A 14,999-nucleotide genomic window follows, 5' to 3' on the forward strand; every position below is an offset into this window, starting at 1 on the left:
TTTATTTTTATCTCAATATTTTTATTTGTATCCTAAAATAGCTTTTCAATACATTTTTTAATTGGGAATATTTTAAAGCCTTCTGTTTTATTGAAGTTCAATTGTTTTTACTTGTAGGCTTTTGCTCATTTTTGTGGGTAAGTTATTCTTGATGATAGGCCTTTATTTTTTGCCTTTTGGATGTCTCATTCCCTATTCTTTAGTTCCATGCAATAATAGCTGCTAAATCTTTTGCCGTTATCCTGATTGTGGTTTCTTGATTCCTTGAATTCTTTATTTTTTGTGGCTTGCAGTAATTTTCTTTTGTCTTAAAGCTCCAGGTTTTGGTAATGTCATTCCTAGAAATTGTTATTTTGGGGTTTCAGGAAGAAAGGTAGATTCTTTTAATATTCATATCATGCCTTGTTAAAATGTCATGCTAATAAAATCATGAGACCAGTATCTCTATTTTTTATGCTAACAACTAATATATATCAATGATAAACTACATCCTATAGAGGAAAAAATATTAGACTTGAATCAGAGGAGATCTTGAAGCAAAATAACCATGTGATAATTGATAAGTCACAATCACTCTGAATTTCAATTTATTTTTTCTATAAAATGAGGCTATTTTTATTTTTAACATTTATTTCACAAAGCTGCTATTAGAGAAGCAAGTTGGAAACCTATAAACACTGAAGAAATACCACCTATTATTATTATTACAAGCTATTATCATATCATTGGAAATTATTTGTTCAGTACCTTTTTAGAACTGGTACCTGAGTGTGGAAAGAATTTTAAGTGGTTCTTTCTTTTTTATTATTGTCAAAGTCATTTCTTCATAGATCAGTATGTTAGTATATGAGTCATTCAGTCGCTTTGACCTTGCACATTAAGAAAGGGATTAGATTAACTAATCTTTAAAGTCTTTTATAGCTTTAGGATTCTATAATGCTGAGATTTCCTGTGAGCATGTTGATTTCGGAGCTACAAAGGGATCTTAGTATATGGGATGAAAAAAATCACCCATCTTTTTAGAATTTCAATAGTTGAAACTAGTTTGAAATGAGGGATTTGAACATGGTATACTTCTTTTAGGTCCATCAATCAGTTGAAAATTTGTTAAATGTTTACTATATGATATTCTGGGAATATAATTACAAGGGAAAAAAAATTCCTTGTCCTCAAGGGACTTAAATTTCAATGAGGGTAGACAACATATAAAAGGGAACTGAAAGAGGGAGGGAAGTGCTTGGTATGGGGTAGTGATGAAAGAGTACAGATTATAGCTTAGTAAGAAGTGCAAAGATGAATGACTTGAGCATTCTCCTTAGGTGGAGATTCTAGGAGGATTCATTCAACAAGAGGGAAGGCATGCAGGAGTTTACATCTCCACAAATGATAAAAGCAGATTTGTCTTCAGGGAGAACTATTTTTAGAAATGCTTTCTTCCTTTATGAATCTCTCTTGGTTTCAATTCAGTAAATATTTAATAAGTATCCACTCAGCCCCAAGGGACTAAACTTAAGATACAAGTCACACCAGTAACCATTCATAAAGCACTTACCATATACCAGATTTACAGTCTGGGGCTAATTCCCTGTGTCCCAATTCTTCCACTAGGTCATTCAATTCTTAGAAATTTAGGATAGACATAACTAGTCTTCAATGCATATTAAATCAACTTTTCTGAACCTAGGGTCCATAGATGGCTAGATTTCAAGAACAAGTGAACTAAATGGAGAAAGAATTCTACCTTTAACCTTTGGCTTCCTTTGTAGTCCTATGTGTTTTATTTTATACATTTAAAACCATCATTTTGATAAGTGGTTCATAGGCTGTACCAGAATGCCCATAGGAGTCTATGACACAAGAAGGTTAAGGATGTCAGTATAAATGAAAGAAAAAAAAATCTTAAAAAATATATTATTAATTCCTCTGATTTTTCTGTCTGAACTCCCAAACTCTTTTATTTCTCCCTATAGCTATTTGTAACTTTTCTACATAGATGTTCTCTCCATAGTAGATTTAGTTTGGCCACTGCAGCCCCTTTAAAAATCTGTTTCTTAGTTTTCTCTCATTATGATGACCCTAATTTCATTTCACTTCAACTAACATTTATCAACCAACATTTTGTTGTACAGAGAATCATCCTGAGATCTCTGGAGAAGAATAAAGTTCAGATGATAAAGGATCTCTATCTTCATAGAAAATACTAGGGAATTGTGACACATATGCAGATATTATAAAAGAATATTTTAAATTATGATTTAGTTTTTGTGTTAGGATACTTGACAAATGCATGAATGAAGTATAAAACACAGTCCTATGTAAGTTCCACAGTCTTACATAAGTTACTGATTAGAGACATTAAAGAAGGCCTCATTGAGGTAAAAGCTTTATGGGTTTTTAAGAATTCAAAAGAATATGAAAAAGAAACAGGACACATTCCCGGCTTAGGCAAGAACTTGAAGTTATAGAGGCAGAAAAGCATAAGGTAGATTTGATATAAAAATCTAGTTTGACTAGAACATTGGCTATGTGGTAATAAGGAAATAATAAGAGATAAGGGAAGCAAGAAGTACAATAATGCAATTATGAGTTATTAAAGTGTCCTGAATACTTGAGAGAGGAGTTCCATTCTTCAAAGACCATAGAGATCCACTGATAATTTTGAGTACAATAGCAATTTGACTGAATCTATATATAAAGAATAGTCAGATAGCAGTATAAAGGGTAGAGTAAAACAGTCCAGTGGGTTGTAATGAAGGTATGAACAAGGATCACTGAGGTATTTTAGAGTCAGAATATTTTAGATACATAGATATTAAAAGATGAGATAGATTTTAGAGGAACAATCAAAAGGATTAGAAAATTGATTGGATGTCAGAAGTGAGGAGGAAAAGATTCAAAAATGATCCTCAGGCTTTCAAACACAAGAGACTGAGTAAAATGATATGATAAAATAATGAAGTTGGAATAAAGAGAATGTTTCATGGAAAGAAAATAAGCAAAAGTTTGAATATATTGAATTTGTAACACTGGTGACATATTCAGGTGAAATGTCAGATAACCAAATATGTGAATTTGCAGCCTGAAAGAAAAGTCAAGGCTAGAGATAGAGATTTAAGAGTCATCTGCTTAGAAGTGATAGATAAAGCTGTGCAAATGCAATAATTTGCCTAGGGAAATAGTACATGGGGAGAAGAGAACCAATAATAGCTGGCATTTACATAGCCCTTTAAAATCTCTAATGCACTTTACATTTGGAACACCTAGGAGTAGCCCCCTTCTCATAGAGGGCCTCAGGATAGTTACCCCAGGTTCAAGTTATTCTGTATTTACACATTAACTCATTACTCTTCTCTCCCTTCATTGATGTGTTTGATTTTTCTCTAGTTAGAGAATACAATCAGTTTCCTGTCAAGTCATTTTATGAGGGAGGTATTAATGGAACAGATCTTTCATTAATTTGATTACACTGTAGATAATAATAAATATTTATATTGGGTTTTAAAACTTTGAAAAATATAAATATATAAAATTTCATATGAATTTGATCCTCACAATTCTTTGAGTTAGGTCCTATTGTCATTTCATTTTATGAATAAGAAAATTAAGGAAGTGGGAAATTAAGCTAGATAGCTAGATAGTATGAGGTAGGATTTGACTTTAGATCTTTTAAAACTCCAGATCTGGTACTCTCTCCATTATTTCCCCACCTCCCTATACACATATGAGGTACCATTTGAGAGAGTGGACAAACAAAAATGAGAGAAACAAAAGGAGACTATAAATAATAAAGACAACTTTCATAAACTTCCAAGAAGCTTTGATTTTGACCTTGATATAACTTCATCATTATGGGAAGTAATTAGGAAATATTCCTTTAAAATATAGGTCTAATGTATTCTTTCACTGCATCTTAGTAAGAATTGGGCTAAGATATATTCTTTCTTGTGTGTTTCTAATTAGCTCCTTAAGAAAAAAAAGAATCTATTGCTTTACTTTTATGTCTTTCAATGAAGTTGGACAATTTTTGGTATTCCCTGAGTTTTCTAGGATAAAGCCTTTATGTGCCCAAATTAAAAGCATTGCTGGAATGCTTATCTCTTCTGAGATATAACTGGACTCTTTCAGCAACCATATCTTTACATGATTCTTGTTTTAATAAGAAATTAATTATATGAGGTTTGGGAGGCCTACTATGTCAATCAATCTTTTCTTATACCAACATATACTAATGACTTAATTAAATATGGAGCTTCTCAAATGGGAAAAAGTCTACTTTTATGAAGAAGATAATGACAAATCAAAGTTTTTTTTTCAAATAAGTTAGCAAAATACAAATCTGTACTTTAGTTTAAAAATTAAAAAAAAAACTTTGACTACATTAATTTCAAAAATTTTGTATCTTTTTGAGGTTATTCTCCAATGAGGGTGAGGAAAGGATTAATGTGTAGTTGAATATAAGAATTATAGACTATTAGTAATTAATTAAACTATAAGGGTTACCTAGTCTACATAAGTTAACAATAACTTAAAAGTTTTAAAACTAAATATAATTTTAGTTAAAATAAAATGTACACATTCTGTTTGATAGAAATCATAAATTCAAATATTCAATGCAATATGGGTCTACTACATGCAAGGTACTGCGCTAGCAGCTGTTATGGGAGAAACATCCTTTTTAAGTTTGTAAAGTGATTGCTGCTGAAATAAATCTACCACAATAGAGGTAAAAAATTAGGTTTTGCAATACTTAATGTTCAAGGGATAGAAAAATAACCCTGAACCAAGACTAAGATTCTTACAAGGCTTCTTATAGACAAATTACATCAAAGAAAAAGAATTAATTCTTTTATATATTGTAATCTTATATATCCTCTTAGGTCATAAAAGCAAAAAGGAAAAAAAATCCTAAAAATCACAGATTCATAACCCCATGCTTCAATTTCATAAAAGTTGAATAATAGAGTTCTAATCACATACATCCCCTTAGGAAACAAACCTAATTAATTGGATTCCATTGGTAAATTAAGTCAACTAACTAATAAATTACATTTAGAGGGTCCACAGTGGGATGATTGAAAGAGAAGATTTATATACCTACAGAGTTGGTTGTCAAGAGAATTTTTCTCAAATATGATAAGTCGAATTACTTGGGGAAGCCCTGATTCCTTTTTTGATTTCTTATCTGAGAAATGTTTAAGATCTTAAATAAATTTTCACTTCCCAAAGGACAGGTTTCATCTACTTCAGTAGCCTCCTAACTAAAAAAAATGGCCCTGACTTTCCTTCAAATAATAACAATTAATAAAAGGAAATCAAAGATTGGGAATTATTATCACACTATGAATACAAAGGTATATGTCATACAATTCTTGTCATCAAAGAGCTCATGATTTCATTAAGACAAAAACAACTATTCAAAAAATCTGGTAAAACAGGGCAACATAAAAACAAAGAATAGGTCCAGGCAAAACAATGGAAGGAATTCAAGGAAGAATTCTTTTTCCCTTGAAGGACTGAGAGGTAGAAGGTAGAATAGGAAGAAGGAGCAATTGAATTATTTCTCTCTTAATGCACATTGTGAGGCAGTTACATAGTACATAAAAGGTCAGCTCAAGGGAAACTTCCACTTCAATGAAACATTTTAAACCCATAAGAAGAAAATTACATGTAGACAAAATGTTATTTATAGTTTTTCCCTCACAGCTCATCAATGTCAGCCGGAATGTACTACAGAAAATAGAGTACACTTACAGCTTGACTTGAGTAACCTTATGCTAATTTTAACATTTCACCAACATTAGCCTGCCTTCAATGGCCTTTCAATTAAAATCTCCTCCCCTTAAAATTTTAAGATAAGTGGCATGTAACAGTGAAAAGGAAGGGAAAAAGTGAGTTGGTGAAATATCCAAAGTTAAGTGAACTGGATTTTTTATATATTGCCTGCTACCAGAAGTCATATTAAAAGGTTGTCACTGTGGAACCTCAATGAGACGTCTTGTCCCTGATAAGTCAGTTCCATTTCTAAAATTCCTCAAGGATTAAGATCCCTTAGAATGCCTCAAATAAGAAAGTTAAAGATCTTGGCTAAAAGCAGATCTTTTGAGTGTGGTTCAGAGAACTACTACAACTAGAAAACAAATAAACAAAAACATACTCTTAAAGATTGTCATTTATTGAGTCTATCAAAGTAATTTCACTCTTAGCCTTATATTTTCAATTGCATTACTTCATTAAGAAAGTTATTAAAAAATCTTTATTGTTTGCTGTAGGGAAAACAGCAAAATGAGAAATGCAGACTTTCAAGAAGAGCTGATTTTCACTTTATTTTCTTTAATTTATTTTGTATTTCATTTGGTTTGAATGTTTGGTCTATTATTAGTCAGGTGGCTTTATAGATCAAAATGTTATTTAAGTGTTTGTATTTTTCAGACTTTGCTTTACCAGATGACCTGTTTTGAATATATGACTCAATATTACTGTGCTTTCATCTCTTCTTAGAATTGAAACATGAAATCCATGTTTGGAAGTTGACAGCACAACGAATTAATCCTGCTAGTAGGGAAGAGACAGCAGTGAAATGCCTCCTGATGCAGAAGGTTTTAACATTGGAATTTTTGCTCAAGAAGAAGCTCAAAACATTCCAAAGGTAAAGTTGATCAATCATGGTCACAGCATTTATTACCTTTATAATAATTTCTTTTCCCAATGTAAATGCCAACTGAGCCCCATTGGAATTGTGACATTAGGTTTCTGTTGAAGAGTTTCTAGTGAGATGTGACCTTAATCTAAAAAACAAATGCTGAGGAATTTTAAAAAGCAAAAAACAAAATCAAACCCTTTGATATCACTCTTTAATGTGAGAATCCCAAAAATAAACCAAAATTTGACTGGAAATATCTGACTTCTACCCATATAACACTTTGTCTCCTAATCCACTATGTATATGTAGCCTGAGTCTTGAAATCTTTCAGTATCTGAGAGCTGGACAGCTCTCTTCAGTCAAGTTCTCTGTTGCTCTCTGCTGCCATCTTTTGGTCTTCTACCGAATTGCAGTTGTAATATAGAGAGGACTTCGCTTTTTTTTTTTTTTTTTTTTAAATCATTGTCCTGATGGTATTTCAGCTACTCTGACACAGAAGACACACAGCTATACCTAACAAACCAGTAAAAAGCTAGAAGAGCCCCGGGGCTTACTTTGAACCTGTCATTTAAACTCCTTTGTTTCTGCTTCAAGATTTTTTGCTTTCAAACTTAGACTCTCTGGTTATGGTAAGAAAATTCATTTGAACTTTCTTCAATTTCCAGGTCACTGCAAAGATTTATGCATGCAGGAAGCATCAGTAACAAGACAGGTGTGTGTGTGTGTGTGTGTGTGTGTGTGTGTGTGTGTGTGAGAGAGAGAGAGAGAGAGAGAGAGAGAGAGAAAGAGAGAGAGAGAGAGACAGAGAGAGAGAGAAAGAGAGAGAGAGAGAGAATAAGAGTGAGAGAGAAAGAGAGAGAGAGAGAAAGCGAGAGACAGAGACAGAGAAAGACAGAAAAAAAGAGACAGAGACAGAGAGACAGAGACAGTGAGAGAAAAATAGACAGAGAGAGAGAAGATAAAGAAGAAACAGGAAGAAAGAGAGAAAAGGAGGGAAGGGAAGAAAGAGAAGGAAAGAATAAGAGGAAGGAGAAGAGAAAGTTATAACCCTTTCTACTTCATTTAAAACATTCCTTTTTTTTGAATTCCTGTCTTAATGTCTAAGGAACTACCATTTTTCTAACTAACTATGTTTGAACTTCAGACTTCAGAGTTATTCTTGTCTATTCAACATCCCTCACCTTACATATCTAATTAGTCACCAAGACTTGGTGACTATTTCTCCAACATCTTCATATCTGCCTCTTCCTCTCTTTTCACTAATGAGTAATTTTTTCTCATCATTCCTTATCTGAATTGTTGCAATAGTCTCCTAACTGGTCTCCTTTCCTCTACTCTTTTCCCTTTCAAATCTATTTTGTATACTGATGCCCAAAGACTTTCCCTCCCTTCTGACCATGTTATCTCACCCCTCTAAATGATCTCTAATGGCTCCTGCTAACTCCAGCATCAAATATAAATTCTTCTGTTTGTCATTCAAAGATTCTCAAAACTTAGCCCCATTATGTATTCCCTGTCTTTCTTTAACATAGACTCAAAAAAGTTTAGAATACCAAAGTCCAGTTAGGAGAAAAGTGATAATATTCAATTATGTGCCAAGTTCAAAGACTTGTGACTCCTGGGCACAGTTCTGTTATGGGGAAGAGGGTATGTTTCCCAATTTTTAATCCTTGTTTTTTTGATATCTTAAGTAAAAAAAAAATCTGGGGAATATCTACAGCTATTGAAACTATAGTTGCAGCCTTAAAAGCTGATCCATACTTCTTAAAAGAGGTAGTATGATTGAGAGATACAGCACCTTCAAACAAACTAAAATTTTGTAAGAAGCTGAAACAGATAGAGGGAAAGTTCACCAAGTGAGGTTTGGGTCGAGAGTTGTTGGGAAGGAGAAGAATATTCACACAAATCAAGAAGAGTCAGAGAATGGTCAGAGATTGCAACCCAATCTGTTTAGATCCTGGATAGGATCTAGAGGTGCTCAACATGGGTGAAGTGGTGTACGTTTTTATAGAGTTTCATGATTGGAACAAGTTGGGTCAGAAGTTGGGGATCAAAAGAGCTCAGACCTGAAGCATGGCTTAGTATTAAGGACTGATGCTATTATGGACCATCATGTGATGGTGTTAAGGACTCATGCAAAGGTGACTATTGCCTGCTAGTTGATATTCAAACTTCCCATTTTTATCAACAGGCAAAGAGGCTTTTTGAGTCCTTATTGCTGTTCTTAATTGACAGGATGATAATTTTTTAAAATTTCCTGATGTGTCTTTATTTAGTGAGTAGGCAAAAGTAATATATTTCTTACCATTTACTTCTTTCCAAATAATCCATATTTTAGCCAAAGAGGGTACTATTAAGGTACTAGGTGATGGAAATTGCAAAGCAGATGAGGTAATATATAAAGTAAACCTTATGAGTTGTATACAAATTAGTTATTATCATTATTATCATCACTAACACTTGTCAACTGATAGCTTAGGATTAGCATCATACAGTTGATGTATCACTTTAATAAACCCTCCATGTTCTTCCATAATCTTTTGAAAAATTAAAAAAATTATCCAGGTATACCAACCCCTGGAAGTAATTTTCATGTCTCTAGTCACTTTCTCCATGTAGTAGGTGACTGAGATTCCATGAGACATTTATGGTCAAAATTTGTAGACTCCTCCTGCACTCTAGGAGGAGAAGGATCTGCTCATCTAATGCAGCCAGTACCCGTTTGAAGATGGGATTCTTTTTGACTTGCCAGTTGTCCTGCTTGCCGTGTATGCACACATGACCTTGACTGGACAGGAACTAACTAATTCTGTGGCCCTCACAAAAAGGACATTTGCATTGATCAGGTCTTCTGGCTTTTCTTGCTAGAGGAGTTTTTAGTTCTTGGTTAAAGCAATAGCTAAAGGTTGGAGGGAAACAGACCATCCCCACTACCATTCTATATCTTTCATTTTATTCTACTCTCTTTTTTGTTGGGTTAGTTAATTGGGGCTAAATGACTTGTTTAGGGTTACACATCTACTAAGTATTAAATGTCAGAGGCTAGATTTGAACTCAGGTCCTTCTGACTTGGGAACCAGTACTCTAAACATTAAGCCATGTAGCTATCCCTTGTGTCTCTTATTTTCACTTTGAAAAATGTCCACTGACCCATCTCACACTTCTCAGATTGGCTAAGATGACAGGAAAAGATAATGATAAATGTTGGAGGGGATATGGGAAAACTGGGACACTAATACATTGTTGGTAGAGTTGTGAAATGATCCAACAATTCTGAACAGCAATCTGGAACTGTGCCAAAAGGGCTATAAAATTGCATATACCCTTTGACCCAGCAGTACCGTTACTAGATCTGTATCCCAAGGAAGTCCTAAAGGAGGGAAAAGGATCCACATTTACATGAACTAATGCTGAACAAAAGAAGCAGAACCAGGAATATATTGTACACAATTATAGCAAAAATGAATGATGATCAACTATGAAAGGCTTAATTCTTCTCAGAAGTTCAGTGATATAAAGCAATCCCAATAGACTTTGGACAGAAAATTCTATCTGCATCAAGAAAAAAAAATTAGGGAGATTGTATGGTTAATTTTCCTTTTCCTCCAGAAATAAATCTAAGGAGGCTGAATGTAAATCATCACATGCTATGTTCACTTTTTTTTCTGTTTTTTTAAAATCTCTCCTATGGTTTTTCTCTTTTACTCTGATTTTTCTCTCCCAACATGATTCATAAAGCAATGTATATTAAAAATAAATAAACTTGCTATAATGGAATAAAATAAAATGAAGAACCTTGAAAAAAAAAGAGTTAGAAAAAAATGTTCAGTGACTTTTGTGTAACTAGTGCTGGCTCCTACAAAGTCACCTGCAGATATTGTTTCTCCCAAGCCATTTCAAAGATATATCATGGCAAAGGTGAAGCAGATGAGCCCAGTAAGTCCCTAGACACAAGTCTGTGCATTGGAACTATTTGTTTTCATGTTTTATCTTTCTCCCTTTACTGGTGTTCTTTACCCCTGTCTCTCTCAGCAAAGATCTGACAGTCCTTGGATTATTTTTAAAGTTCTTTGATTAGTATGTCCAAAGATTTATGATTTTATTAATATGACATTCCTTCTCTGCTCCCTTCACTGAGATTTGCTAAAACAAGCCTACCAAATGGTGAATTTAGGATAATCTATGGATAACAACATATATATATATATATATATATATACTATCTATCTAGTATATCTATCTATCTATCTATCTATCTCTCTATCTAAATATATATGCATATGTAGATAGATAGTTTCTTATCAGGCTCATACTTTTCTAGCTTGGAGGAACTGAAAAAATGTCTACTATGCTGTTACAGCCCTTGAAAACCCAGGAACAAAGCCCTGTTACCATGATGATTAGAATAGGTTTTCAATGAAATGTAGGGAAGTTATTTTTTCCCTTGAGAATTCTGTGAGAGAAATAAAGATGTTGTAAAATTGAGATTATGATACACTGACTAACTGCAGAAGTTTCTTAAAAATTTAAGCTCAAATAGTAATAAAAAAAAAAGGAAGGTCAAAAGAATGCACATACTATGTTAAATTCTTAACCTGGTACTAGCTTATTGAATTCAAGTTGAAAAGCAGCAGTTAACTTTAAATGGTTCTGTTGACTGAAATAACTCCCACTTGTCTTGGTTCTAGAAATAACAGATGGAAGAAGCATTCTAGGGGGTATAAACTTAATTCAGGGCCTTGGACATAGGGTGGAACGGAAAATTCATCTAGGACAATGCAGATGGATTTTTTGTGCATGTATTGTTAATCCCAGAGCAGTGAAGAATTATTTTACATGCAGAAATTGTAGAAAGCATACCTTCTAGGATAGCCTGTAACCAGGACAACCAAACTAGAAATAAAAGTGTAATGCTGATCTCAAGCAGAAAATATGAAATGTGGAAATTGCAAAAGACTCACTAAAGGAGTTCGGCAGTTTAACCATTTTCTAGGCTTCAAGACTGGGAGATAAAACTTTGAATCTTGCACACTGAAATTTATGATAACTATAAAGTAGTCTTGCAGATAAAATGTTACAAATCCTAAAGAAGATCTAAGGACAGGATACCATTTTTTAAAAATAATCGGGTCAGGAAAGACCATTCTAATTTTACTCAGGATAGATAGATAGCTTGCGTTACAGGCAGGATGGTAAACTTCATCCAGTACAGTCAGATGTTGGTAACCCAAATCTTTCAGAATTGGAATACAAAATAGCCCCTAAATCTTCTCAATAAAAAATTGAGAAAATTCTATCTTGAATGTCTTTACTTAGGTTCCCTTTATCTATACTGTTTGGCTTCTCTCACATAGTCTTTTATAATAAATATGCTGTTTACTTTGGCTTTGGAAATTGACTAAAAATAAGCATACATATAAAAAAAATCTTAATTAACCAGTGAATTCTCATGAACTCTTCTTCTATGGGATATAAAATCACAAATTTTTTAGAGCTGGAAGGAATTGTAGAGATCATTTAGTTCAGCCTCTTATTTTAAAGATAAAGAAACCAAGGAGAAAAAAGTGGAGTCATCTGAAATGATGAATGTAGATGAATAGGATATTCACAAGCCAACATAAATTTTAAAAGATATGTACAGAGATGGAAGCAAGGTTCAGGTAAAAGAAGATGAATATAAAAGTATGTAATGATCCTGTTTAAATAGTATCAAGAGTCCTAAAATGAGTTGGTATAAGTGAAGAAAGCTAAAGAAAAAAACAAGAATTTTTCCTAATTATATTAAAGAATAGGTTAGTCTCAAAAGGAGCAAGACCCTGCTCAGGATTGATGACTAAAGTCAGTGTTTCTCAATTCTTATATTACACTGATTTCCTTTGTCAAGAACAATAATCTTCAAATTGGAGGTAAAAAAATGAATAATGAATAACGATAAAGAGAACACAGTTACCTTAATAAGCTCATCACCTGGTCAGATTATGTCATCGGATACGGAACCAATTGGTAGACAGACATGAATGCTAAACAATTGATAGTAGTCTTTTAAAAATATATAAAGAATACGAGAGGTCTTGCAAGATTGGAGAGGGACTAATCTGATTTTCAAAACAGAAGAGATTGGATTATATTAACCATAGGGCAATAAACTTACCTTCAATTTCTGGAAAAATTTTGGAACATATTAGAATGGTTAGTGAATATCTAGCAAAAGAAGCAACAATCAAAAAAGAGTCAGCATGATTTAATCAAGAACAGACCATACTTTCTAAAATGATTTCCGCTTAAAAATAAATTATTCAGCTGATAAATCAGGGAAAGCTAAGAATACAGGTTACCTTGATTTTTGCAAAACATTGATCTGGTATCTCTTGCTATTCTTGTGGAAGAGACGCAGAGATAGGAACTAAATCAAATCTGCTTAAACTCTAGGCTACAACCCCATATGTAAGCATGTAATTGAATATGGGGGTATGAAAAAATTGGCAACAGTAAAGGGTATCAAATATTCCACCAAGATTTAATTATTTATGTAAAATTAAAAAAGCATAGCCATCACATTAGTATGTAAATTTGCTTTTATTTTTAATAAATGGTGAAATTCCATGTATACCAAAGAATTGTTTTAAAATTAATTTCTTTATGATTTATTATCAGTAAATGTTAGGTAATCTATTATTTATACATACTCAGGGTCATATAACAATTTCTTGGGTGAAAGGAGTCATGAGGTGAAAAAGTTCAAGAAGCTTTGGATTAAACAATGATATAATTAGGCACATTCATAATTGGTTGAATGTCCATACCTGAAAATAGTTACTGATGCTTTGAGATCAAGTTGTCAGAGAAGCATTTCAGAGATCTTTTTCTAGTCCTCTGCTATTTAACAATTGTCATCAATGAATAGGAAAAATGCAAAGATTGTATACTTATTAAAATTATAGAGGACATAAAGCTGAGTTTACTCTGAGTTCACAAAGTTAGGATTTAAAAAGAGCTGGACAAAGGCTAGAATGGACATGTCAAGTCAAGTATGCTTCCAGGGATCCTGACCAAGCCAGATTGAAATGTAATTGTGAAGTGTTTTAACAAAATAAGTGAAAGTATAGTAAAACATACTGTTACATTTTTAAAAATACATCATAAAAAGCCTGTAGAGATCCTTACATATGGCCTGGTGGCTTTTGTTTCCATTTGAATTTGACACCATCAGGCTAGAACACTAGGGCAGATTGAATAAATCTTTGTCTGACCAGAGAGATGGAAAAATTGTTTTTCATTTCTGGGATGACTTTAATTTTGATATGAGGAAAAATGTCTTGCCCCAAGGTAGTAACTAGGACTATCCAAAAATAGAATAGGTTAGTTTTGGAAGCATTGTGTTCTGGCTCTTTGGAGGTGTTGGAGTCCATGATCAGCCATGTTGCAGGAAGAATTCCTTTTTAGATACAGATTAGATTTGAGCACTGAGGTTCATTTCTCTTAAGAATAATAATTAATATTTATATAATTAATATGTTAGGCACTGTGCAATAAGCACTTTGCAATTATCATATCATTTAATCCTCACTACAACCCTGTGAAGGAGGTGATATTATTATTCCCATTTTACATATGAAAAAATTGGAGCAAATAGAGGAAAACTGGCTTAAGCAGTATCAGACAATTAGTAAATTTCAGGTCTTTCTGACTCCTGGTCCAGCACTCTATCCATTGTTCTATCTTGTTGCTCTGTATATTGGTAACTTATCTAAAGACATGGTGACAAATTCAGATCACCTCAACAAATACTGATTAAGCATCTAAGGTGTTCAGAGCACTTTGATAGGACTTGTTAGTGACAGAAGCAAATGGATAATAAGTTTCTTTACAACCTAAGGCAAAACAAATATTTCAATATACTTTAGAGTTGATAGCATTGATTAACTCTCCACCTAAAATGGAAAATACCAACCAGTGTCTCTTTTAGTTACTTTTTACTCCTGCACAGATATCATTTTGATGTTCTATTGAAGATACTTGAGACAGGATGCATTAATACAAAAATCCATTAGTGCTAACAGCAAAGTTCCTTGAGCATTAAGATGAGAATTTTATTTTAGTGATAATCTAGTTGAGATTTGAAAATTCCTTCATAAGATGAAAATTGAATAATGTTGAGAATGAATGACTCATGGAATTACACATCCAATGTTTTTGCCTAAAAATGATATGAAATTAAATTTCAGAGGAAGAAAAAGTCAAGTTAACTGGTGAGGGGACAAGATTTAAAAGGTGACTAGAAGTTAGCAAACTCTCTAAGGAAGATCTTAAAAATTCTGTTGATTAAAATAGGTTTTACTTGACTGTTTAGTGTTACAGG

The 14,999-nt window shown here is 33.0% G+C and overlaps 1 protein-coding gene across 1 annotated transcript in view; it reads left to right on the forward strand.

The window, feature by feature from the left end:
* Positions 1 to 14,999, forward strand: part of OCA2 (OCA2 melanosomal transmembrane protein) — a 533,107-nt gene that overhangs the window by 154,287 nt on the left and 363,821 nt on the right. Inside the window, exon 15 of the mRNA XM_051990569.1 lies at positions 6,499 to 6,646. Coding sequence (XP_051846529.1) covers positions 6,499 to 6,646 — 148 coding nt within the window. The remainder of the gene's footprint in view (positions 1 to 6,498; positions 6,647 to 14,999) is intronic.

This window comes from Antechinus flavipes, chromosome 3, assembly GCF_016432865.1.
Source record: "Antechinus flavipes isolate AdamAnt ecotype Samford, QLD, Australia chromosome 3, AdamAnt_v2, whole genome shotgun sequence".
In the NCBI taxonomy this organism is placed as follows: Eukaryota; Metazoa; Chordata; class Mammalia; order Dasyuromorphia; family Dasyuridae; genus Antechinus; species Antechinus flavipes.